The sequence below is a fragment of the Neovison vison genome, chromosome 3, assembly GCF_020171115.1.
Source record: "Neovison vison isolate M4711 chromosome 3, ASM_NN_V1, whole genome shotgun sequence".
Lineage (NCBI taxonomy): Eukaryota > Metazoa > Chordata > Mammalia > Carnivora > Mustelidae > Neogale > Neogale vison.
Genome location: NC_058093.1, coordinates 96,428,846 through 96,456,562, shown reverse-complemented (window position 1 = coordinate 96,456,562; position 27,717 = coordinate 96,428,846). Strand labels below are relative to the sequence as shown.

At 40.0% G+C, this 27,717-nt stretch overlaps 1 protein-coding gene across 1 annotated transcript in view; it reads left to right on the top strand.

Annotated features, from left to right (window-relative positions):
• Positions 1-788: 788 nt before the first annotated feature.
• Positions 789-27,717, top strand: part of ACMSD (aminocarboxymuconate semialdehyde decarboxylase) — a 95,486-nt gene continuing 68,557 nt past the window's right edge. The window contains exons 1-3 of the mRNA XM_044242591.1: positions 789-1,001; positions 8,347-8,391; positions 26,690-26,786. Of these exons, the coding sequence (XP_044098526.1) occupies positions 945-1,001; positions 8,347-8,391; positions 26,690-26,786 (199 nt within the window). The 5' untranslated portion in view covers positions 789-944. The remainder of the gene's footprint in view (positions 1,002-8,346; positions 8,392-26,689; positions 26,787-27,717) is intronic.

Sequence of the window (27,717 nt, the reverse complement as noted above, 5' to 3'; positions counted from 1 at the left end):
CTGTTATGCTGAAAATAAAAAATAAATTTAAAAAAAAGACTGAAAAAAAAGAATAAATGAAAGAAAAAGGCAATGGAAAAAATAACATGTATGAAAAATAGACTTTTTCTCTGACTTAAAAGTAAAGGTAAAACTTCCCCCACAACTTTTCAACATGCTAAATTTTCATGAACAAGCCAATCGATCAATACTGTTTAAAGACATCAAGGTAAATAACCTTGAAAGAAAAGCAAAAGTTTAAAAATTGGTTCCTTCTGGGGAAGTAATGATAAGGTGAGTCAGTGATTACTGTTCTTTAACAACACTTTGTACTATTTGATTTTTTACCATGTTCTACTTGATTTTTTACTGTATCATTTTAAAAAAAGATTTATTTATTTGAGAGAGAAAGAGAGTGTGTGCATGAACAGGAAGAGCAAAGGAAAAGGGAGAGAGAATTTCAAACATGCTGAGTGCAGAGCCCCATGCAGGGCTCAGTCCCATGACCATGAGATCACTACCTAAGCAAAATCCAAAAGTTGAACAATCAACCAACCACACCACCCAGGCACTCCAGTTTTTTCCTATGTATATCTTGAAAAAAAAAAAAAGAAATATTTAAAAGCAAAGATTAACCAATTTTGGACCTGCTGTAACTCAAAAGCACCCAGTAGTACATCTGACCTCGTGAGGTTTAGTACAGTCTTTTATTTTATTTTTTAATTTAGTGCCCAGAGTCCCGATTACCAAAGAGTTGTTGATCCAAAGCCAAGTTGACAAATAAACAGAATTCTGAACTTTAATAAGGCACTTTCAGTGGACTTAGATTGAGCCGAATAAGCTTACTGACTGGTGCCAGAAAGTAGCTGTAAAGAAACTCTGTAAATCAATTAACTCCATCATTTTTATGGAGATCGCTTGATACCAAAACTTCTTTCTTTGCATGCTTCTCTGATCCTGTGGAGATGAAAATTGACATCCATAGTCATATTCTACCAAAAGAATGGCCAGATCTAAAAAAGGTAATGGTGATTAATCTGATGAATTATTTCTGGATCTTCTCCAGGGTTTCTCATTGCTTCTACTACAGATCTGTTTATTCTTTGGGGAATTAGATGTTAAGTTTCTCTGCTCTAGGTGTGATTTAAAATTATTCCGTAGCTCTGATTTCCCAGTTTTTTAAAAATTAGCTTTATATTTATTTTCAAAGAACATTGTTCAAAGAAGTGTCTTCTCAAAATCCCCTTTTCTCCTCAAATGAAGCATTCTTTAAAATTTCTGGACAATTTAAGTCAGGCAGTTTTACTTCCATTTAAATCACATATTCAGCTGCTGGGAAGATACGTGCCAACTACAGAATTTAAAGTTACAGTTTCAAGCAAAAGACTATTAAAAAATGGAATATGATAGGCTTCCAAGACTTCTAAAACACATCTCCTTTCCAAAATGTTTAAAATAAGTTTTAGAAGCACTAAGAGATAGCTTTGTGGAATTTTTTTAAAGTCTATTTTAGGACACTGTCTGAAACCTTTCCTTTTGATGTTCTTTAAGCTGTAAATCCTTGTTATGAACTAGAGAGTAGGAACATCAAAAAGCCCTAGAGAAAATGACAAGAAGCCTTTGTACAATGAGAGTCTCTTTCTCTGTTTCTCAAAAGAGGGAAATTTCCTTTTGTCATTAAGAACTTTTGAATGAATACTAAAAGAAGGAGGTGGGGAACATGAAGAAATGTATAACTGGTTTGAGCTTTATTCAGGCTAAGTATCAGGTTTTACCTAATCTTCTTTCTAGTATTTTCATGCCACTAATAATGTTTCATCTTTTTTATCCCAAGTAAGGAAAAATGAATTAACACAAACTCTAATTAAAATACAGTTTATTATGCAAGTAAGTGAAACTGTTTTCTTTTCATAAATGTCTCCTAGAAGAACGTTAATCTTGTTTCTTTCTCCATTGGTACTTTAGGTAAGGTGAATGAATAGTAGACATTGTAGTTTGAAAACACACATATGATGCTGAACCATCTTAAAAGTGTTTCCTGGTGTAGCAGGTAGTAAAAACTAACTGCACTAGCTAACCCCTGCAGGAGTCTAAGGGCCTACATGGGACATTGCTGCTCTAAATGTTATTGTACTCATCATGTTTTATTAAAGTGTAAACCCCACTTTATAAGGTTAGTGATGAAGACCCAGAGCAGCCTAAAAATGTGCCTCCTTTTTGCTAAAGGGAGAAAACTTTCTACCTACTATCTACCTAGTGTCACAAATCCACCTCCCTTCGTCTGCCTCCCACCCAGAATCTTGCCTCCAGTTTGAGCAGAGAAGTTGTCGCCAAGAGCTGACAATTTCTAGGTGCCCCCACCCAATGCAGGGCTCTGAAGGCATTGTTGAAACTGGTTAAGAAGCCAAAAGATGCAGAGATTAAGGAGGCTATAACCATAAATATGTGCCCTGGAGACTTCCCAACCACATGCTCTGCTGGCTCTTTTTGCCCCATCTCCTTTTTTTTTTTTTTTTTTTTTTTTTAGATTTACTTATTTATTTGAGGCAGGGGAGGGGCAGCAGGAGATGAGAGAGAGTCTCAGGCTGATTCCACACCTAGTGTGGAGCCTGATGAGGGGCTTGATCTCACAACTCTGAGATCACGACCTGAGCTGAAACCAAGAATCAGACACTTAAGTGAATGAGTCATCCAGGCACCCACCTCCCTTCTCCTTCTTAACCTCTAGCTGTCACCTAAAAAGAGGGGAGGGGCATTCAGTTTATGTCCCAGTAAACCAGGGTTCTATCTAGTAGTCTCACTTGCTGCAGATGACTGATAAGCTTAATAATATTGATGATATAATGATAGTAATAATAACCATTATACTCTTAAACTGCCAGGGAGCAAGGTACATATATATTAGATTCACATAAAAATCATGTAAATTGCAGATAGGATTTATATTATTAACCTTGCTGGACAAATGAGTACCCAAGACACAGAAAGGAGCCTCTAATCCCAGAGCTATGTGGGACCATGGTGGCCCCTCTACAGCATTACCACTGCAACCACCTTGATAGAGCTTGTGCAGGAGACTATCACTTTTATGAGGGATGTCTCTGCTTCCCTCTGTCCCCCACTGTCTCCCTCCACACCAGCCTGTTCCCCAACTCCCCACATTCATGTAAACCCACTGAGAGCTTCATCACAGGGTCCCTGGAACCTAACTTCAACCCACAGGGCAAGTAAGTGGATTTGTTATGTGGTAAAGTCTTCATTTGATTGCAAGCAAACAGTGATGAAAAAAAAAAACAGCTGAAAAAGTTTGTTTTCAAACTGGGAGTGAGCTAAACATGGGACTCTTCTTCCTCTCACCCCATTACCAGTACATATAGCCAGAGTAATGTAAGCATTAAAGTGACCTGAGTCCTTGGTGTTCATATAGTTCAGTAATTACAGCAGATTTTCCTTTATTTTCAAATTGTTTCTCAAGGGATAAAATATTATTTCAAAAAATCAATCTCTGATCTTTTCTCACCATTTTTCCAAACTTTCCAACAAAAGAATGAGAAGGAGAAGCCAGTTTTGTCTCAGAAGATGAAGTCCCATTGGAAGAACTAACATGTTTTCCAACCTGCCTTTCCTTATTAAACATTAATGAACACACCTCAATAACCTTGACCTCCTAATGCAGTGAAGAAACAGATAAGTAGAATCAAAATGCCTGGGTTGATATTTAACTAATGATTATTAACAACTGGGATCTGAGAAATCTTTTCATTTTCACTTGCTAATAACGATTTTATTCAGACTTACAGTTAAGATCCTTAGGGGGAAAATCTATCTCAGGTGTAAAGAGCAGATGCAGGGAGCACTTGATTAAATTGTGTTTCTGATGCATCAGGACCCCTACTCTCTGCTCTCAGAAAGAGGAGGATGGTGGCCCAAGGAACCATGGTGAACATTGTTCACATATTATTCATAACAACAATGATGATAATAAGGTCTTGGCTCTTTCCTTCAGTAAGAATTTACAGACCACCTACTGTGTCCCCAATAGTAAGATTTGCAAAGATTCTTCCAGTTTTAAATGGGTTTGAAAAATTCTGACCAGTAATAAATATATATTTACATTTTTTTTCATTAGCAATGATTTAATTGTACTTGATTACTGTCAGATTTTAGGAAATAAAATTCCAGACATAATCTGACTTTTAAGCAACCCCTCTGAGGAAATAGATATTTGGTATCATCATACAGGAAGTTCCTTATTCACCTCATGAAGTGTGATGTCCCAAGACATTAAAAATGCCATTCAGTTCATCTATCTCTAATTGATATAAATCTATTTCAGAAACATATCTCTTGTATGTCGAACTGAATTCCCTTGATTTTTTTAGTTTGTTTTTTATTGTCATGACCTTAAATACCTATGGTCATTGTCAGTCAAATATTTTCAGACTGTAAATGCCTCTTGGCATATGCTCTCACCAAAACTATTTTCAAGGTCATAAATTTCAGACCCCAGGCTTGATTCAACCTAGGATGACAACTGCAGAACTATGTAGAACCCAGACTTGCAGCAGTTGCCCTAAATAGGTTAGGCCTTTCCAGGGGGGTTAGAAGAAACACAAAGTGGTCAAATTTTGTGCTTTCCAAGAAAAAGGAAGGAGGAACACAGGGTGACTAAAGCTCCTTCTTTCAGAGCACTCTTTAATGTCTGGAGCTAGAGTATGCCTTCTTCTACCACCTAAGGATAAAATAGGCTGCCACCACTATGCTACGTCTAATGCCACCCCTGGCTGCCGCCACCACCACCACCAAGCTTACTAACATTACTGCTACCACCTCACAACCTCTACCATTGCCACCACCACTGCCATCCCTACAAATACCACAGCCATCACTATCACCCCCACTACCTCCACCATTACCAATGCCACTGTCATCATCATCATAATCATTGTTAGCATTGATGAGGCCCTTTCTATAAGCCAGGTCTGGCATCAGTAGCTCTCTACGAATTTTATCTCAATTAAATTCCTATAAAATGCTATGTTACAGCTAAATATGAAGCAAAAAATGTAGCCTCACTTTACACATAAGGAAAGAGTGACTTTGAGATGCTAAGTTACTCCAACAAAATTCAGAATCTTTTAAGTGGTTGGTCATATATGACAAGATCCCTTTGTTCTGCCTCCCCCTGCCTCTCTGCCCCTCCTCCAAGAGAATACATCTTTAACCTGCTAACTTATGGGCTAAAGTTCCTTAGCAAATTAAGAATAAGTAAGAAAGACAGAGAGGAAAGAAAGAATAGAGAAGGAAACAGGGAAACAAAACTTTTTCTTCTACAGTAAAGTAAAATTTCATTGACAATTTTCCAATTCAAGAGAAAATTTATTGACTTTAAAATGTAACTGGTTGAGGCCATATGCCACCTCCTCCACCAATATAAATCTCTCATCAGCTTTATCCAGGAGAAGATGGTGGTGGAGAGCACGAGGGTATTAAATGCATGAAAGGAGAAGAGTGGGGTGTTGGGATACAAAAGAGAGACTTGGTACAAAGAAGAGAATCCAGGCCCCTGATGGACAGTTTCCTTTGCATGCCCAGGCTACTACTCCAGGTCCTATGATGTCATTTAGGAAGGGGGCAGGTTGATTTTTCAGAGCTAATATGATTATTTGGAAGTAGAACTCATGAACAGACCTTATGTCAAGGTAGAACAAGGCTGGTACAGAATTTACAAAATCTTAAATCTTTCTTGGGGTGGCCCCAGTCACAGACACAGAGACATACAAACAGCCCCGTGCTGCAGGCCCAGAGCTCCCCTCTCAGTCTGGAGGTGAGAGGGTAGCTAGGAAAAGAAACCTGCCAAGGACTGACTCCCTCAAGACAACTTCCCTATAACATGACATGAAAACGAATCACTGTTAGCTGGTTTCATCCAACTATAATAAGCAAGAAGTTGAGCTGATATTCAGCTTCTCTACCCAACACTACTGACAATTGCTGTTGATAAGCTCTTCACATCACTGTTCTGGCCCCCCCCATCTTCCCTTCTTCCATCATACGGTGGGAATCACTGTTCTGAAGCCAGGAAATGCTGAACATTGGAAGTTCTGACCCCAGACTATCTTTTCAATCTCCCTCCATAGATACCACCCGACTCAAGTTGGTGGCCAGTACCCTCCTACAGGCTCCCAGAGAACTTGTGTGTTACTCTGCCACAGCACGTCTCAGATACTATTACCCTTCAATACTTGACAGCCCACCCCCACATGTTCAAGACTGAAAGTGTCCTTCATTTTCTCTGCCCTAGTAAGGCCGGTCAGGGGTGGGTTTCTCTGAGAATTTGAAGAATTAATGAACAAAAGGAGATTTGAAAACCTCTAGTTATGTGAGTCATATATACCTATGTTCTCAGGCAGACTTTGAAAACTTCTTACTCATGATCTCAAGAAGAAATATATTTTATATTGTGACTCAGTTCATTCGTATATATAATGGAAAAGTCTAATGAAACTAATAACACATGGGAAACATTCTAATATATTTTCTATTCTATTCTATTCTATTCCACTCTGCTTCATTCCATTCCATTTCATTCCTATTTTAACATGGGTTTTCCAAGAAGCAGACCCTGAAACAAAGATTCAAATGCAAGTAGTTTACTTTGGAGGTGATCTCAGAAACACCAGGAGAGAAGAGAAACGAGACAGGGAAAGCAAGTCAGCCAATGAAAGTGTAGAATGTGTGCCTCATCTCAGACTTATCATGTCCAAGTGGTGGGGAAACCAGGGTATTCAATGTATATAAATACAGGCATCCTCAGTCACTGGTTGAGGGATTTGGAGGCAGGGGGTCAGGAATGGGGACATTAATCTCCTGAGATTTCTGACCTTCTAGAAGGACTGCATAAAAGCTGGCTTCAGTAGGAATAGGGAAGTCCTTGTCAAAGAAATGCAAAGGCTGGCAGGTGTAGGAGGGATGGTGTGTACAGGAGTGTAAAAAGGGGGAAGATAGGTAGAAAGCTGGCAAGATTCATTACTAAATTATTTTGGCTTTTAGGATGTCTGGGTCACCATCCACTAAACGGATTTCATGATCTACTAATGGGCACCTCATGGTTTGAAGAGCAGTGTTAGCATTCTAACATGGTATTTCCTAAAGAGCAGACTTTACAGTCCACATACTTCTGGTGGTCTGTGAAATGATTTTAGATAGTGCATGAACAAGTATTTTTTAATGTTAATCCTCATTTAAAAATTGCAAACTAGTGTCTGATATCTGGTGCGGAACACATAAACAACTCTCAAAACTTAGTAATAAGAAGACAAATAACCCAGTTAAGAAAAAAAAAAAAAACTAAACAAAAATGTTCACAGATATTTCACCAAAGAAAATATGGCAAATGAGTATTTGAAAAGCTGTTCTAGTTATTAGAGAAATACAAATAAGACCACAATGGTATAACACTACACACCTACTGAAGTGGCTTTATTAAGAAAACTGACAATACCACATGCAGGTGAGGGTGTGGAGCAACTGGAATTCTCATACTTTGTTACTGGGCATGCAGACTGCTACAGCCACTTTAGCCACAGTTTCTAAGTGGCAGTTTCTCATGAAGCAATTCTGCTCCTGGATATTTACCTAAGAAAAATTAAAACCTATTTCTACACAAAGAACTGTCTTCAAATGTTTATAGCAACTTATTCATAATAGCAGAAAAGTAGAAAAACAAAATGTCTACCAAGTGTCCCTAGAATGGGATACTAATCATCACTAAAAAAGGACTGAACTACTGACACATTCAACAACATGGATGGATCTCAACTATACTACTAAATGAAAAGAAATCCGCTCATAAAGGATGTATAATGTATGGTTTAACTTAAACAACGTTTTGGAAAAAAGTGAAACTTACAAACTGAGAAATCAAATCAGTGGCTGTAAGAGGCTGAGGACAAGAATGAGTCAAGTGTTGACTGTAAAAGAGCATTATATTATATTTCAGGGTGATGAAAGACTCTATTTTCATTTTGATTGCAATGTGGGATTGCATAGAACATACACTTACAAAGATCTAATTTTGCCATATGTAAATTATACCTCAACAAACCCAACTTAAAAAAAAATTGCAACCTAGGTAAAATGAGCACTTCTATGACATAGAATTTTCCTCTGGAATAAATATATTTGAGGAAAAAAAGTAAATTGATTTAACTATCAACAAAGTATGTGATACATAGGTGTGCAGGGAGAAAAAGGGAAAGTGATGCCTGGTAGGATGGAACTCAGGATCTTTTGCCCCAGAGATGCTCCTTTATTGAAGTCCTTCCTGTTTTGTCCTTCCAGTCTAACTGTGCTTCTCCCCCACAGAGATTTGGCTATGGAGGCTGGGTGCAGCTCCAACACCACAGCAAGGTGAGTTTTTCCCAAATTGTGAATGTGTTTTAGACAGGGACATCCTGAGCCTGAGATGTTCTTGCAGGTGGGCCTCCAGGGAGCTCAACTCATGTCCTCTTATTGACTTTGTAATAAGCAAGGAAGCAGTACTGAGTTTCTCAAACTTACTAGGAAAAATGAGGGTGACTTCAAAGAGCTGTATTTAAGAAGGTAAAATTGCAATTTGAGAAGCCATTAAGAAATCTTTTTTTTTTTTCTACCCTAGAACCAATTTTAGCATTTATTGTTCTGCCTCAAGAAAGTGACCTGGGCTCTTTCCACAGGTTATTACAGTATATTAATGCCAACCAAATAAATGGCACAGTTTAGGTTTGTGCACAAGCTGGAGAAATTAAACACTGGAGACAAAGAGGAGAAAAGCCACTTTTATTAAAGGTTGAGTCTGGTAAGAGAAAAAGCAAGAGGAGGAAAGCCTGGGGCAAAGCATTCTGTAAGTAATGAGGCCTGTGCGTGAGCTGAAGTCTAGAGCTACAGAGGCATCTCATGCTCTGTCAGAGGCATCTCATGGTCTCATGGAGTTAAGGTCACATTCCTGAGCTTCCAGCTAAATGTAGACAGACCATGGAAGCACACCCTAGAGGACTCATGGTCTGGGAAGGCACAGTTACCATGCGTAGGGGTGACTTGGAAGAAATGCAAATTTGGGGGTATCACCCCAGACCTGCCATCTCAGGAATTCTGAGGGTCAGGCCAGCAATCTATGTTTTGACAAGCCTCTGGTGATTCTGACACTCACTCAAATCTGAGAACCTTGGGGTCATACATTCATTTACTCACTTAATGATTTATATTGACACCTATTTTGTGTCAGGCCCACCAATCCTAGCACCAGGAATAGCCTGCTGACCCAGAAAGAAATACTTGATGCCCTAAAAAAATCATCACAACAGAGAATGGAATGAAAAACAATGCTGTAGTAGCAAGTGACTAGGGAAGATTCGCTGGGCTGGCTGCTCAGGGGGCCAGCTAAGACTCAGAGGATGGTAAGGAAATTCTGGACAAGTGTCCCTGGATGAGGAACAGCAGTTGCAAAGCCCACCAAGTGAGAAAGAGCTGTGTTTGAGGAACAGAAAGGAAAGGAATGTGACCAAGATGTAGTAAAAGGGGGAGATGGTAGGAAATAAGCCTGGTGAGGTATGCAAGGGAGAGATCATGGAGAGACTGTGGGGATACTTGAAATATCCCTAGCTGTGGAGTCCAGATTTTATTCTCAGTGAAACACAAATTCTCTGGAGGGTTTTAATGGCTTAAAAAGACCGCCTTGACTACTCTGTGGAATAAGATCAGAGACAGGTAGAGTTTAGGAAGCCAAGGAAAGAGGTTGGAGAGATGGGCAGAAGCCTCAATAGACAGGGTCATAGGGGATAGATTTAAGCCTTTGTACTTGATCCTGAAGGCAATGGAGAATAAATAGTTTTGAACATCAGCATCTCTGGGGCAGTTCGCTCTCACCTCCACTAGAGGGCCCACTAAGTGCTGCTATAGACACAGTGCTGCACTTTTCCCACTAAAAGTGCTAGTTCCTAGGGGAGCTGGTGATGTTAGTTGGCCTTAAATCTCCCCAAGGGAGAGTACATTCTGAGTAGAGCTGATTACAAGGCTATTAAGAAGTCCACAGGAATGGACAGACAGGTCTCATTTGTAACCTTGATACTGTATTTGAATGGCTTTCATTTCATTTTGTTTTCATGTCAAGAGATTGCATAAACACTAAATCTCCAAAAGAAAATAGGAATGAAAACATTTCATATCTACTACCTACATATTTCCAGCAAAACTGTACAGAATTTAATAGAACAAAACAGTGACAATCTATTTCTCTCTCTCTCAAAAACAAAACAAATGAACATGCAAAAGAACTGAATATGTATTTTTCATAATCACAATGGTCAGAGATTACAGCCACTGGAAAAACAACAGGCAAATATATATGAATATGGAAATTAGGCTAAGCAATGAGAAAATCCAGTATTGGGTTTTCTTTTTGTTCTCCTACATTCCTTTTTTTTTTTTTTTTTTTTTTTTTTCCCAATTTATTTATTTTCAGAAAAACAGTATTCATTATTTTTTCACCACACCCAGTGCTCCATGCAAGCTGTGCCCTCTATAATACCCACCACCTGGTACCCCAACCTCCCACCCCCCCCGCCACTTCAAACCCCTCAGACTGTTTTTCAGAGTCCATAGTCTCTCATGGTTCACCTCCCCTTCCAATTTACCCAAATTCCCTACTACTCTCTAACGCCCCTTGTCCTCCATGCTATTGGTTATGCTCCACAAATGAGTGAAACCATATGATAATTGACTCTCTCTGCTTGACTGATTTCACTCAGCATAATCTCTTCCAGTCCCGTCCATGTTGCTACAAAAGTTGGATATTCGTCCTTTCTGATGGAGGCATAATACTCCATAGTGTATATGGACCACATCTTCCTTATCCATTCATCCGTTGAAGGGCATCTTGGTTCTTTCCATAGTTTGGCGACTGTGGCCATTGCTGCTATAAACATTGGGGTACAGATGGGCCTTCTTTTCACGACATCTGTATCTTTGGGGTAAATACCCAGGAGTGCAATTGCAGGGTCGTAGGGAAGCTCTATTTTTAATTTCTTGAGGAATCTCCACACTGTTCTCCAAAGAGGCTGCACCAACTTGCATTCCCACCAACAGTGTAAGAGGGTTCCCCTTTCTCCACATCCTCTCCAACACATGTTGTTTTCTGTTTTGTTAATTTTGGCCATTCTAACTGGTGTAAGGTGATATCTCAATGTGGTTTTAATTTGAATCTCCCTGAGGGCTAATGATGATGAGCATTTTTTCATGTGTCTGATAGCCATTTGTATGTCTTGATTGGAGAAGTGTCTGTTCATATCTTCTGCCCATTTTTTGATGTGTTTGTCTGTTTCGTGTGGGTTGAGTTTGAGGAGTTCATTATAGATCCTGGATATTAACCTTTTGTCTGTACTGTCATTTGCAAATATCTTCTCCCATTCCGTGGGTTGCCTCTTTGTTTTTTTGACTGTTTCCTTTGCTGTGCAGAAGCTTTTGATTTTGATGAAGTCCCAGAAGTCTATTTTCGCTTTTGTTTCCTTTGCCTTTGGAGACGTATCTTGAAAGAAGTTGCTGTGGCTGATATCGAAGAGATTACTGCCTATGTTCTCTTCTAAGATTCTGATAGATTCCTGTCTCACGTTGAGGTCTTTTATCCATTTTGAGTTGATCTTTGTGTACGGTGTAAGAGAATGGTCGAGTTTCATTCTTCTACATATAGCTGTCCAGTTTTCCCAGCACCATTTATTGAAGAGACTGTCTTTTTTCCACTGTATATTTTTTCCTGTTTTGTCGAAGATTAATTGACCATAGAGTTGAGGGTCCATATCAGGGCTCTCTACTCTGTTCCACTGGTCTATGTGTCTGTTTTTATGCCAGTACCATGCTGTCTTGGTGATCACAGCTTTGTAATAAAGCTTGAAATCAGGTAAGGTGATGCCGCCAGCTTTATTTTTGTTTTTCAACGTTTCCTTAGCGATTCGGGGTCTCTTCTGATTCCATACAAATTTTTGGATTATTTGCTCCAGCTCTTTGAAGAATGCCGGTGGAATTTTGATCGGAATGGCATTAAAAGTATAGATTGCTCTAGGCAGTATAGACATTTTAACGATGTTTATTCTTCCGATCCAAGAGCATGGAATGGTCTTCCATCTTTTTGTGTCTTCTTCAATTTCTTTCATGAGTGTTCTATAGTTCCTCAAGTATAGATCCTTTACCTCTTTAGTTAGGTTTATTCCCAGGTATCTTATGGTTCTTGGTGCTATAGTAAATGGAATCGATTCTCTAATTTCCCTTTCTGTATTTTCCTTGTTAGTGTATAAGAAAGCCACTGATTTCTGCACATTGACTTTGTATCCTGCCACGCTGCTGAATTGCTGTATGAGTTCTAGTAGTTTGGGGGTGGAGTCTTTTGGGTTTTCCATATAAAGAATCATGTCATCTGCGAAGAGAGAGAGTTTGACTTCTTCATTACCAATTTGGATACCTTTTATTTCTCTCTGTTGTCTGATTGCTGTTGCTAGGACTTCTAATACTATGTTGAACAAGAGTGGTGAAAGTGGGCATCCTTGTCTTGTTCCTGATCTCAACGGGAAGGCTGCAAGCTTTTTCCCATTGAGGATGATATTTGCTGTGGGTCTTTCATAGATAGATTTGATGAGGTTCAGGAATGTTCCCTCTATCCCTATACTTTGAAGCGTTTTAATCAGGAACGGATGTTGGATTTTGTCAAATGCTTTTTCTGCATCAATTGAGAGGACCATGTGGTTCTTCTCTCTTCTCCTATTAATTTGTTGTATCACATTGATTGATTTACGAATGTTGAACCATCCTTGTAGCCCAGGGATGAATCCCACCTGATCATGGTGGATAATCTTTTTAATGTGTTGTTGGATCCTGTTGGCTAGGATCTTGTTGAGAATCTTAGCATCCATATTCATCAGTGATATTGGTCTGAAATTCTCCTTTTTGGTATGGTCCTTGCCTGGTTTGGGGATCAGGGTAATGCTGGCTTCATAGAAAGAGTCTGGAAGTTTTCCTTCTGCTTCAATTTTTTGAAACAGCTTCAGGAGAATAGGTGTTATTTCTTCTTGGAAGGTTTGGTAGAATTCCCCAGGGAATCCGTCAGGTCCTGGGCTCTTGTTTTTTGGGAGATTTTTGATCACTGCTTCAATCTCGTTATTAGATATCGGTCTATTCAGGTTGTCGATTTCTTCCTGGTTCAATTTTGGTAGTTTATATTTTTCCAGGAATGCATCCATTTCATCAAAGTTGCTAAGCTTATTGGCATATAACTGTTCGTAGTAACTTCTGATGATTGTTTCTACTTCCTTGGTGTTAGTTGTGATCTCTCCCCTTTCATTCATAATTTTATGAATTTGGGATTTCTCTCTTTTCTTTTGGATTAGTGTAGCCAGTGGCTTATCGATCTTATTGATTCTTTCAAAAAACCAGCTTCTAGTTTCATTGATACGTTCTACTGTATCTCTGGTTTCTCCCTCATTGATCTCAGCTCTAATCTTGATGATTTCCCTTCTTATGTGTGGAGTTGGTTTGATTTGTTGTTGATCCTCCAGTTCTTTAAGGTGTAGAGACAGCTGGTGTGTTCTGGATTTTTCAATTTTTTTGAGCAAGGCTTGGATGGCTATATATTTTCCCCTTAGGACCGCCTTTGCTGTATCCCATAGGTTTTGGACCGAAGTGTCTTCATTCTCATTGGTTTCCATGAATTGTTTCAGTTCTTCTTTGATCTCCTGGTTGATCCAAGCATTCTTAAGCAAGGTGGTCTTTAGCTTCCAGGTGTTTGAGTTCCTTCGGAACTTTTCCTTGTGATTGAGCTCCAGTTTCAAAGCATTGTGATCTGAGAATATGCAGGGAATAATCTCAGTCTTTTGGTATCGGCTGAGTCCTGATTTGTGACCCAGTATGTGGTCTATTCTGGAGAAGGTTCCGTGTGCACTTGAGAAGAATGAGTATTCTGCTGTTTTAGGGTGGAATGTTCTGTATATATCTATGAGGTCCATCTGGTCCAATGTGTCGTTCAATGCTCTTGTTTCTTTATTGATTTTCTGCTTCGATGATCTGTCTAATTCTGAAAGAGGCGTGTTAAGATCACCTACGATTAGTGTATTCATATCAATATGACTCTTTATCTTGATTAACAGTTTTCTTAAGTAATTGGCTGCTCCCATATTGGGAGCATAGATATTTACAATTGTTAGATCATCTTGGTGGATAGTCCCTTTAAGGATTATGTAGTGTCCTTCTGTATCTCTGACTACAGTCTTTAGTTTGAAGTCTAATTTATCTGATATGAGAATCGCTACCCCAGCCTTCTTTTGAGTCCCATTGGCATGAAAGATGCTTCTCCACCCCTTCACTTTCAGTCTGCGTGTATCTTTAGGTTCAAAATGGGTCTCTTGTAGACAGCATATGGATGGGTCCTGTCGTTTTATCCAATCTTCAACCCTGTGCCGTTTTATGGGTGCATTGAGGCCATTCACATTGAGAGTGATTATTGATAGATACGTTTTTATTGACATCGAGTTACCTTTGAAGTCTTTCTTTCTGTAGACTGTCTCTATATTTCTGTTCAATGCTATTCTTGGGATTTTTCCTCTTTTATAGAACCCCCCTTAATATTTCCTGCAGTATCGGCTTGGTGGTTGCATAGTCTTTTAAGTCTTGCCGGTCTTGGAAACTCTTTATCTCTCCATCCATTTTGAATGTCAGTCTTGCTGGATAAAGTATTCTTGGCTGCATGTTCTTCTCATTTAGTGCCCTGAATATATCTTGCCAGCCTCTTCTGGCTTGCCAGGTCTCTGTGGACAGGTCTGACGTTATTCTGATGGGCTTCCCTCTGTAAGTAAGGAGCCTCTTTGCCCTGGCAGCTTTCAAGAGATTATACCTACAATTATAATTTCTCAATTTGACTATCAGGTGTCGTGATGTTTTTTTGGAGTGTATAATCTTGGGTGGAGACCGTTCAGCCTCTAGTACATGAACGCTGGTTTCATTCGCGAGATTCGGAAAGTTTTCATGAAGGACTTGTTCCACGACATCTTCTAGACTTCTTTCTTTCTCCTCCCCTTCAGGAATTCCAATAATTCTGACGTTGGAACGCTTCATGGCATCGCTTATTTCCCTAATTCTGCTTTCGTGGGATCTAAGCTGTTTGTTCCAGGCTTCCTCCTGATCCTTTCTCTCTATCTGTTTGTCTTCCAGATCACTAATTCTATCTTCTGTCTCAGTTACCCTAGCTTTGAGAGAGTTTAGATTGGATTGGAACTCATTGAGAGCATTGTGGACCTCCTCCCTGGTAGCTTTAAGCTCCGCCCTAACATTGTGAACATCCTGTCTGGTCGCTTTCAGTTCGGCTCTAATCAATTCTGTTTGGTCATCCATGGCTTTCTCCAACCTAGCTATTGCCTGGATAATTGTTAGCCTGAATTCTCTTTCCGACATATTGTCTATGTTGATAGCCGTTAGCTCTGTTGCGGAAGGTCCATCCTCTGTATTTTTCTTCTGTTGGGCATTCCTCCTCCTAGTCATTTTGGTGGGAGAAGACTGAACAGATGTAGCTGGATGTATCAACTCTGGTGCAGTCAAGGTGCACCCTGGAACACTTCCTGATCTCCGTCTCAGAAGCCTCAGTCTGGGTGCAGAAGCTGAATAAATTCCCCCTTGGATGCTGGCAGTGCAGGTTCCAAGTTAAAGACCCTGGGGGCGCAGGATCTTTTGCTCGTCCCCAAAGCCAAGGCAGTGGCGGCTGTCTGGGAGCTCCTGACCGCCAGAGAGGTTCCAAGCAGCGATCGCACACTGAGATTTTGCCGCTGGCCGGGGCTGGGAGTGCCCGGCTTGCGCGCACCTCTTTTCAGAGGCGGCTGTGGGTCGGGCGCGCGTCTGGGGCACTGAGAACGGGGCGCTGGTCCGTAAGCCGCAGGCTGGGCTTTTGCGCGCCTCTGTCCGGGGAAGAGTTTCGCGGGACTTAGACTTTGAAACAATGGCCCGGGTCTAGAAGCGCCCCAGGGCCTTAGAAACCCAGGAGAGCTGGAGCAACGTGCACGCGCATCTCAAGCTTTGTGGTAGGGCTAGCCCGCGTTCTGCAGACCGGCTCCCATCCCCTCACAGGAGCCGGAACCCCGCGCTCTGGGGCACGCTGGCGGCTTAGGGACCAGGAGCCGGTTTCTCCGCCGCACTCTCTCTGCCTCCGCGCCGGGGAGGCCGTCTGGGACCGGGGACTCAAGCCCCTGTCCCTAGCCGCCCCGATTCCCACAGTTTGCCCCCGCGATCCTTTGCTCTTTTGGAGTGCTTTCAACCAGTCTCCGAGTTAATGCTGGTCCCCAGACGCAGGGCACTCTCGCTCGTATCGGGGTATTACTTTCCCACCGGTTGCCTCTGGTGGCTCCCTCCCCCTTTTGTTTATCTTCCGATCTCAGTCCGCTGTTCCCATTCCGCTTTACCTGCTCACTGGCGTCTTCTGCCCCTGTAGAGATCCAGACGTGTATAATTCTGATCTCAGGCTGATTTCATGGGTGATCAGAGTTCTTTGGTAGGTAATCAGCTCACTTTGGGGTACCAGCTGAAAAGACGCCTCTTCCTAGTACCCCGCCATCTTGTCCCCCCTCCTACATTCCTTTGAATAAATAGCTTGTGGCCCCCAAGACTGATTTGCCTCAGAGATTCCTGTCCTCAGAAAAATCTTTCCAAAACATTTCTTTGGTCTGCCATTTGTTTCTCTCTCTCTTTTTTTTTTTTTAGTTTTAATTTTTATTTTTATTATTTTTTATTTTTTTCAATTTATTTATTTTCAGAAAAACAGTATTCATTTTTTTTTCACCACACCCAGTGCTCCATGCAAGCCGTGCCCTCTATAATACCCACCACCTGGTACCCCAACCTCCCACACCCCCCGCCACTTCAAACCCCTCAGATTGTGTTTCTCTTTTTAACCTCTGGCTTTTCAGTGCCCTTGGAATGAACCAAGGAGTATTTGTTTGCCACAGGAAAGCTTTGTTCAGAACTAAAAAACACCATTTATCCTTGGTTGAGTGGTGATAAAAGTATAGGTAGCAAGCCAGGTTGTATAGCCTTTCGGGAGTTGCTTAGGGTGGTGAAAGAATACCTAGGAGCATTTCAGAGGGTAGACATAGGATCCTTTTCAAATCCATGGGTCAGATGAATCTAGAAACATGCTACTGAGTGGTTTCCAGGCCTTTGGGAACACAAATACAGACATGCACACATGTGCACATGAACACGTGCCTGTGCATGCATATACACAAACACATCATTTCCATCCAATTAGCATTTTTCACACACTAGTCTGTGTGATCTCATCAGGTTGCTGCTCTCAAAATGATTTCCCCCAGATATAACCTACCCAGATTTTCACCTGTGTCCCAAGCACAGGACCTTCCATCCCCACAGAGTTGGGGTGCATCCTCTTCCCAGTGTGGATGCGTTCTCCATCCTGGAAAATACTAAAACTCCCATGCTATTGGGATTTTTATGGAGGTTTTCTCACGTAGGCATATTCAATTATTAACTCTATTTCTAGCCCTTCTTCCTTCCCTGGAGAAGTGGTGGGGGACTGAAAATGCCAAGCTTCTAATCATCGCTTGGTCTTTCTGATGACCCCATCCAGGAGCCATCCAGGGGTTTACTCAGAGTCAAATCAATAGAACAAAAGAGGGGTGCCTGGGTGGCTTACTGGGTTAAAGCCTCTGCCTTTGACTCAGGTCATGATCCCAGGGCCCTGGGATCGAGCCCCACATCGGTTCTCTGCTTGGCGGAGAGCCTGCTTCCTCCTCTTTCTGCCCACCTCTCTGCCTGCTTGTGATCTCTGTGTGTCAAATAAATAAATAAAATTTTTTAAAAAAATAGAACAAAAGATGCTACTAGTGCTCTTATCCACTTAGGAACTCACAAGGGTTTTAGCAATTCTATGTCAGAGGACTAAAGACCAAATATTAAAGTAAGAGATGCTCCTAGTAACCCTCAACAAAGTAGGCAGAAATGGAGCATACTTCAACATCATAATAGCCACATATGAAAGACCAACAGCTAATATCATCCTCAATGGGGAAAAACTGAGAGCTTGTCCTCTATGGTCAGGAACAAGACAGGGATATCCACTCTCACCATTACTCTCTAACATAGTACTAGAAGTCTTAGCCACAGCAATTAGATAACAAAAAGAAATAAAATGCTTCTAAATAGGCAAGGAAGAAGTCAAACTTTCACTATTTGCAGATGACATGATACTCTATGTAGAAAACCCAAAGACTCCACCAAAAAAAATTGCTAGAATACATGAATTCAGCAAAGTCCCAGGATATAAAATTGTTGTGCAGAAATCTGTTGCATTTCTACATACCAATAATGAAGCAGCAGAAAAAGAGATCAAGGAATTGATCCCATTTACAATTGTACCAATAACAATAAGATACCTAGGAAAAAACCTAGCCAAAGAAGAAAAAGATCCATATGCTGAAAACTATAGAACACTTATGAAAGAAATTGAAGAGGATATAAAGAAATGGGAAAAAATTCCATGCTCATGGGTAGGAATAACAAACACTGTTAAAATGTCCATACCACCTAAAACAATCTACACATTTAATGCAATCCTTATCAAAATACCACCAGCATTTTTCACAGAGCTAGGACAAACCAACCTCAAATTTGTATGGAACCACAAAAGACTCCAAATAGTCAAAGCAATCCTGAAAAAGAAAAGCAAAGCGGGAGGCATCACAATTCCAGACTTCAAGCTATAGTACAAAGGTGTAGTCATCAACACAGTATGATACTGGCACAAAAACAGACACATAGGTCAATAGAACAGAATAGAAAACCCAGAAATTGACCCACAATTGTATGGACAACTAATTTTTGATGAAGTAGGAAAGAATAGGCAATGGAAAAAAAAAAACAGTTTCTTCAACAAATGGTGTTGGAAAACGATTGCCACATGTAGAAAAGTGAAACTGGGCCATTTTTTTACATGATACACAAAAATAAATTCAAAATGGATGAAAGACCTAAATGTGAGACAGGAATCCATCAAAATCCTAGAAGGCAGCAACCTCTTTGACCTTAGCTATAGCAACTTCTTACTAGACACATTGCCAGAGGCAAGGGAAACAAAAGCAAAAATGAACTCTAGGAGCTTCATCAAGATAAAAGGCTTTTGCACAGTGAAGGAAACAACCAACAAAACTAAAATGCAGCCTACAAAATGGGAAGAGATATTTGCAAATGACATATCTGATAAAGGGTTAGTATCCAAAAGTTAGAAAGAGCTTATCAAACTCAACACCCAAAAAACTTCCCTAATAATCCAGTTAAGAAATTGGCAGAAGACATCAACATTTTTCCAAAGACATCAAGATAACTAACAGACACATGAAAAGATGTTCAACATCACTCATTACCAGGGAAATGCAGATCAAAACCACAGTGAGATACCACCTCACACCTGTCAGAATGGCTAAAATTAACAACACAGGAAACAACAGATGTTGGAGAGGATACAGAGAAAGGGGTCTTCTTTTGCACTGCTGGTGGGAATGCAGCCACTCTGAAAAACAGTACGGAGGTTCCTCAAAAAGTAAAAAATAGAACTATCCTACAATCCAGCAATTGCACTACTAGGTATTTATCCAAAGGATACAAAAATACAGATTTGAAGGGGTATATGCACCACCGTGTTTATAGCAGCATTACAACAATCGCCAAACTATGGAGAGAACCCAGATGTCCATCAACTGATAAATGGATAAAAAAAGATGTGGTATATATACACAATGGAATATGACTCAGCCATCAAAAATAATTAAATCTTGCCATTTGCAATGATGTGGATGGAGCTAGAGTATATTATGCTAAGAAAAATAAGCCAGTCAGAGAAAGAACAATACCCCATGGTTTCACTCATATGTGAAATTTAGGAAACAAAACAGATGAATATGTGGGAAGAGGAGAGAGAAGGATGAAGGGGGAGGCAAACCATAAGAGACTCTTAACAACAGAGAACAAACTGAAGGTTGATGGAGGGAGGTTGGTGGAGGATGGACTAAATGAGTGATAGGTATTACAAAGGGCACTTGTTATATTGAGCACTGAGTGTTGTATGTAAGTGATGAATCACTAAATTCTACTCCTGAAACCAATATTACACTATATGTTAATAAACTAGAATTTAAATAAAAATTTGGAAAAGAAAAAGAGAGAAACTCCTAGTGTTCTTATCACTTAGGAAATTACAAGGGTTTTAGGAGAAATGTGCCAGGAACCAGAGGCAGAGACCAATATATATATTATCTATTATTTCACACTCCATCACTAGGGAACCAGGGAGACACCCAAACGGGTAAAGAACACACAGATAGCAATAATTTTGTGCTAACAGAGCAAAAGAGACAAAAAATACTAAGGGACTTCAGGAGAGGTGGAAAGCCAATGCACAGGGCTATTTTCATGAAAGAATCTCAGAACTTTAGAAGTAGTGATTATCTAGCCAGTGTTTGAGAATATGGGCTGCAACAGAACAGTGAGTCATATCAATGCAGTGGGTTAGAGCAGCTTAAAAAATTAAATAGATTACAAAAGAGAATAGCAGAATGCATTCATGGTAAGAGTAAATATTGTTTCATGAAAATTTTGTCTCAGTTTGTATCTGTATAAATAGATACACAGGGGTGTAATGTATCACAATGCAAAATATCTTTCTTAATGTGGTATCATGGCCAATACTGATTAAAGTCCTCCTCCAATGCCCTCATTTCATGTTTTTATTTTTAAGGTTAATTTTTCATTACATAAGTAATATTTGAATAAACTTTACTTTTTAAATTTAGGCTTTTGGAGATAAAGCTATAGTTAATTCCCATGGATCAGCACTCCTTATACTCAAAAGTAATTCTTATCAGGGTGCCTGGCTGGCTTAGTTGGTAGAGCATTCAACTCTTGATCTCAGTTAATGAGTTTGATGACCCACATCAAGTATAGAGATTACTTAAAAATAAAATCTTTTAAAAAAATAATTTCTTTTTTTTATTGTGTTATGTTAGTCACTATAAAATACATCATTAGTTTCTGATACAATGAATTCCAAGATTCATTGTTTATTTACAACACCCAGTGCTCCATTTTATTAACAGTTTGGTGGGTATCTTTCCAGACCTTTTCCCATTATTTTATTTACATTACATGTACCTATAGAAACATATAGTATTATGTAACATAATGACAAACAAATGACACTAAAGACAAAGGGCTGATATCCAAGATCTATAAAAAACTTCCCTAACTCAATACTCAAAAAACAGATAAACAAGTCAAAAAATGGGTAGAAGACATGAACAGGCACTTCTGCAATGAAAACATACAAATGGCTAGCAGACACAAGAAAAAATGTTCATCATCATTAGCATCATGGAAATTCAAATCAAAACCACATTGAGATACCATCTTACACTAGTTAGAACAGCAAAGATTAACAGGCAAGAAACATCAAGTGTTGGAGAGAATGTGGAGAAAGGGGAATCTCTTACAGTTTTGGTGGTGGAATGCAAGTTGGTACAGCTACTTTGGAAAACAGTGTGGAGAATTCTCAAAAAGTTAAAAATAGAACTACCCTATGACTCTGCAATTGCACTACTGGGTATTTACCCCAAAGATACAGATGTAGAGAAAAGAAGGGCCATAAGTATCCCAATGTTCATAGCAGCAATGTCCACAATACCCAAACTGTGGAAAGAGCCAAGATGCCCTTCAGAAGATGAATGGAAGATGTGGTCCATATGTACAATGGAATATTACTCAGCCATCAGAAAGGATGAATACCCAAATTTTGCATCAACATGGATGGGACTGGAGGAGATTATGCTGAGTGAAATAAGTCAAGCAGAGAAAGTCAATTATCATATGGTTTTACTTACTTGTGGAACATAAGGAATAACACAGAGGACATTAGGAGAAGGAAAGGAAAAGTGAAGGGGGGGGTCAGAAGGGGAGACGAACCATGAGAGACTGTGGACTCCAAGAAACAAACTGAGGGTTTTAGAGGGGAGGTGAGGCTGGTGGTGGGTATGAAGGTGGGCACGTATTGCATGGAGCACAGGGTGTTATACATAAACAATGAATCATGGAACACTACATCTAAAACTAAGGATGTATTGTATGGTGACTAACATAAAATAAAAATTTAGGAAAAGTTAACAAAAAGTTAACAAAACAAGGAGGCAACCTTGTCACGTCAAAAAATAGGCAGAAGACATGAACAGATACTTCTCCAAAGAAGACATACAAATGGCTTACAAACACATGAAAAAAGGTGCATCAACACTAGCCATCAGGAAAATTCAAATTAAAACCACATTGAGATACCACCTTACACCAGTTAGAATGGTCAAAATCAACAATACAGTAAACAACAAGTGTTGGAGAGGATGTGGAGAAAGGGGAACCCTCTTAACACTGTTGGTGGGAATGAAAGTTGGCCCAGTCACTTTGGAAAACAATATGGAGATTTCTTAAGAAATTAAAAATAGAACTACCCTTTGACCCTGCAATTGCACTACGGGATATTTACCCCAAAGATACAAATATAGTGAAAAGAAGGGCCATGGTACACCAATGTTCAGAGCAGCAATGTCCACAATCGCCAAACTGTGGAAAGAACCAAGATGCCCTTCAGTGGACGAATGGATAAAGAAGATATTGTCCATATATACAATGGAATATTATGCCTCCATTAGAAAGGATGAATACCCAACTTTTGTATCAACATGGATAGGACTAGAGGAGATTAAGCTGAGTGAAATATGTCAAGCAGAGAGAGTCAATTACCATCTGGTTTCACTTACTTGTGGAGCACAAGAAATAACATGGAGGATATTAGAAGAAGGAAAAGAAAAGTGAATTGGGGGAAATCGGAGGGGGAGACGAACCACGAGACTGTGGACTCTGAGTTTTGGAGGGGAGAGGAGGGGGTTGGGTGAGGCTGGTGTTGGGTGTGGTGCATAAACAATGAATCTTGGAACACTGGAAAAAAATAAACAAACAAATAAATAAATAAAATTTAAAACAAAACAAAACATAAATAAATAAATAAAATCTTTTAAAAGGGGGAAAAAAAGAGTCACATGCTCTTCCGACTAAGCCAGCCAGGCACCCCGCTTGGGGGACACTCCTTAAAAAACAACAACTTGGTTTTCTTTTGAGAGTTTAGAAAAACAGGATTTGTTTGTGGGCTGGATAAATTAGAGCAGCTTACTCCAATTACTTGATTATTAGTTTAGTTTAATATCTTGGTTGATATCAAGGTCAATTTAAAAACAGAACCTAAGAAACCCTTCTGTCCCTCCCCTAGCAACAGGTGCTGCCTTCTGAGGCACATTAACAGCCCTGCAGGGATACTGAGTTCCCAAATGTGAAGTGAGATGGATCAGGAATGGATTCTCCCAAAATTCTGGCTTAGGAAACAATGCAGATTGGGAGCCTATTATAGGGCACAGCTGCTCTGTGGTACTTTTCACTCAGAAAAGGTTCTATTGACAGTTGCTGCCATTCATTAGCCTTACCATGGATTCAGCATTAAGGATGATGTAGAGAGAGTTTAGTGAATCCAATTCACCTCCCATGTAATGAGGGCCATCCTCTCAAAATATCAGACTCTGTAGGAAATGAAAGCAATTAACCTTTGCCTAAAATAGACAGCAATTACCAATATCAGCTTGGTGATGTGGAAAATGGATCTATAACCTTGGACAAGTCACCACGTTTTATGGACTTACTATTAAATGCAAGACTTGAACTAAATGATCCATTTCTGCTATAATGCATCCTGCTTTACCTAAAACCAAAACTTACTCATGCATCTCCCAGAGAAACCCATGTTCCTCCCTTGCCATTTATAACATATGGTAAAATCTGGACTGAAATATTGAAGCATGTTCTCTGACCTGGTTCTTTACAAATACTCTATTATTGAATCTTCTGTTTCACCCAGTTCTTAGTGGCAAACAACAGAACCCTTAAGAAGAAAGGCAGCTCACAAACCCCCTGGGAAGACAAGAGATCAAACCATGAGGCTGTGCTAACATGGGCAATGCCTAATCATGGGGGGCGGGGGGCCTGCACCACCAAAAAGGCAAGTGCCTGGCCACAGACAAGAAACTTATACTGACGCTGATGAGACTGGAAACAAGAGAATTCACATTTCTGCTCCAGCCACATCTGGCACCTCAGACAATACCCATACCAGAAGGTAGTTTCTGCAATTTGTTAGTACCCTCGCTACAAGGGAGGCTGGGAAAGTGAACTCTGGATTCTCCCTCATAAAATTTCTTCACACACAGAATGTTCCAGAGATGCTGGGTGGCCACAGCATGACAAATGTAATTGTCCACATTTTGCAGATAGAAAAAGTAAGGCTTCAACTGAGAAATCCCCTAACCAATCCTCTTCTACTGGTAGAAAGTAACTTCATGAGATTTTAAACCCAGGTCTGTTGGAATGCATGCTCTTTCTGCACTCTGCTATCCTGGGTACTTTATAGTGATTAAGCTTTTCTACTTAGGAGCAAAAGAAAAATAAAGCCTCTAATTTGCCAAATAAAAGTTTATTTCTTCACTTTTTCTTTTATTGTCATTCTCTCCCCTCCCTTCTTCACTTAATAGAAAGACACATGTTCCCATATTCTATTTGTGCAATCAGTATCATTCAGGAATCTTTTTTGTGAACAACAGAAACCAATAATGGCTAGTTTAAGCAAAAAAGGAATTGGTTGCAAGTGTCTCAAGCCCCTCCAGAACTGCAAATGCCTAGGGAACCACTCATAAGATATTCAGGTGATTGAAGCCACAGCCAAGGCCACATCACAGGACTTTCTAGCCTGGCTAGGGAGCTGCTGCCTCCCAGATGGACACTGAACGCTGCCACCAGCACTACTGCCGATGGACACAGCACAGGGCCACTGCTGAAATCACTGGCAGAATTCACCAATCCTGTCTTTTTGCATCACTTCCTCTTGATTAAAAACTAAGTATTGCTGGTCAAACTTGGGGCAAGGAGAGCAAGCACTGGGGCTCTGGGGCTTTATGAGACCTGCCTCCACCAAGACTCTCATAGGAGATTGCCCAATCTGGGAAGGTGGTTCAGATGCTGCCAGGTCAACAAAGGATGGGAACTGAGGCAAATAAATCATGATGTCCTAATGTCAAGAGACTCAGGTATGCCTAGGTATGGACATCTATCTCAAGTATACAAGTCATTGTTCACTGATCTTTTCCCCAGCTATGAGAAATGAATTAGATGTGAGGTCTTATGTATTCATGCCAGATATGAATGGGCTGCCACACTTGAAGGTGAAAAGTGGTCAAATTTCTCCATGGGTGGGATGGAGAAGGTCTTGTCCAAGGAATAAAAGGATGAAGAAAAAAGCTGTGGCAGGGCCTGTGTACCACTCACGATCAAGCCTAGAGGAAGAGGAGGAAGGTGAAAGACTCCACCAAGCAGAGCTCAAGGCCTTTGGTCACCACATGACCATTAAGCCATAACATAGGGCACAAGGGCAATCCTGAGGCCCTGAAGCACCACCAGGGGTGATGTGCCATCAAAGCAGGCAAATATCAGAAGATAGCATATTCCCTAATTAGCCATACATCATTAAAAACTAATACTTAGAATAACTAGCACTTAACTTGTGTCAGAAACTCCACCAAGTGTATTAAATGGATTATCCCATCCAAGTACTAACCAGGCCCGACCCTGCTTAGCTTCTGAGATCAGACGAGATCGGGCGCGTTCAGGGTGGTAAATGGATTATCCCATTTCATGCTTACAAGATCCTTTCAAGGTAAGTCACATTATTATTCCTATTTTAAAGATGAGCAAATTGAGGCTCAGAGATATTGTTTAACTTGCTCAAGTTTACACAGTAGGTGGTAGAATGGGGATTTGAACTTGATCACTATGATTTCAGGGACCTTGATCACACCTTTCCCTTTTCTTTATGGATTACAAATTGAAAGTACACTTTAGAGGACTGCTTGCACTGAGTATTAAATGTAACATACACAGGCAGGCATGATGTGGAAGCTAACAACTTAGCACCGAATTTCATACCTGCTACTAGACTGATTCACTTCATTGTCTGCCTTGTCCTGCAGGTGTTGACATCAGTGAGCCCTGCTCTGTTAGACAACTGTCTAACATTAGACATTAGACATTAGATAGTGATACTGTCACTATCCATCTGTTGCTTCTCTGTAAAACAAGAGGGTTGGACTAGACAGTCTATCTCAAAGGCCCTTTCCAAGTCTAAAATGTTGTGGGTCTGGAATTTTCCAGACACTGGGCCATCCTCTCAGGTCCTATAGCCAGCAGTTGAGATCAGCAAGATGACCAGCCATCCTCAGTATGCAGCTCCAAAAGACCATAACCATGACCTTGCTCTGTGTCCAGCCACTGACATGAAGAGAGCACACCTCTTCAATTCCAGGCCAACATTAAGGCATGAAGATGAAAAGCTGAGTCCCATTAAATGAACAGACTTCTACTTCTCTAAGGATTAAGTAAACCACTCCCTACCCCAAATTTTGGAACATGTGGAGAACCATGTTCCAAAGCATACAAGGAAGAATAAATCTAAGTAAGCTTACGTCAACCTTTTGGTAATGTGAGTTTTCTGCCCTAGGGAGAAGCAAAGATGCTGAAGGATGGGAAGGTCTTCAGAGTGATCCAAGAGAACTGCTGGGATCCAGAAGTCCGTATTAGAGAAATGGACCAAACAGGTAGTTGGGCGAGAAATGCTACCAATGTTTGCATCTGATATAAAAGCAACATCTGCCTCTAAAAGTCTGTTCACCACTTAATGTGATTAATGTGATGGCAGCTTCTGATTGACTTTTCTCTACAGGACAGGCTATCCAGCTTTGCTTCTAATAGAATGCTTTTAGAAAGTGTGGGTTTAAACTTTTATAATCAGGTATACACTGTTTTAAAGTAGAATGTTACATCATCAAAAAGATAAAAGTAGTATTTTATTATTTCAAACCTGTTAAGTTCAAATGTAGAGTACTTACTATGAAGTCAACTAAAACCATAAAAATGAGAATTCACAATTAAGGATTCCAACTGCTTGCTTATCAGATTCAGGATCCATATTCTTTCTATAGTTTGTCTCAATGCACAGTACACAGAACGTCCTTATTGATGTATAAGGGGTGGAAACGGGAGTAGTTAAAAAGAGAGTTAATTGCATAATAATCTCAGAATACTCTACAATGAAACCAACAATAATAATAAAAAACAATGACACTAACCCAAAAATTTGAAAGAGGAAAACTGGGAAATTCTTTTTTCAAAGCTGAATCACTAACAATTTCTAAGAACTGCTTGATTTTCCTTAGTTTACTTCTAAAAGGCAAACAAGTCTCTCCAATTCAAAAGAATTTTTAAGACTATCTAAAATATGGTATGATGGCCACGTTGTATTTCACTTATTACTACCTGATAGACTGTGTGACTTGAGGAGTATATCCTCCAAGAAGATGCACTGAACCTTCTAGACACATGTGAGCCTTGACCAGAGGCCATGACAGGGAACTCACTACTATAATACTGTCAGTCCTAAATTTCAACATGGGTAGTCTAGAGTTAAACAAGAAAACAAACAATGCATACACACAAATGAAAGAACAGCTTGGAATTATCACCTTCTTA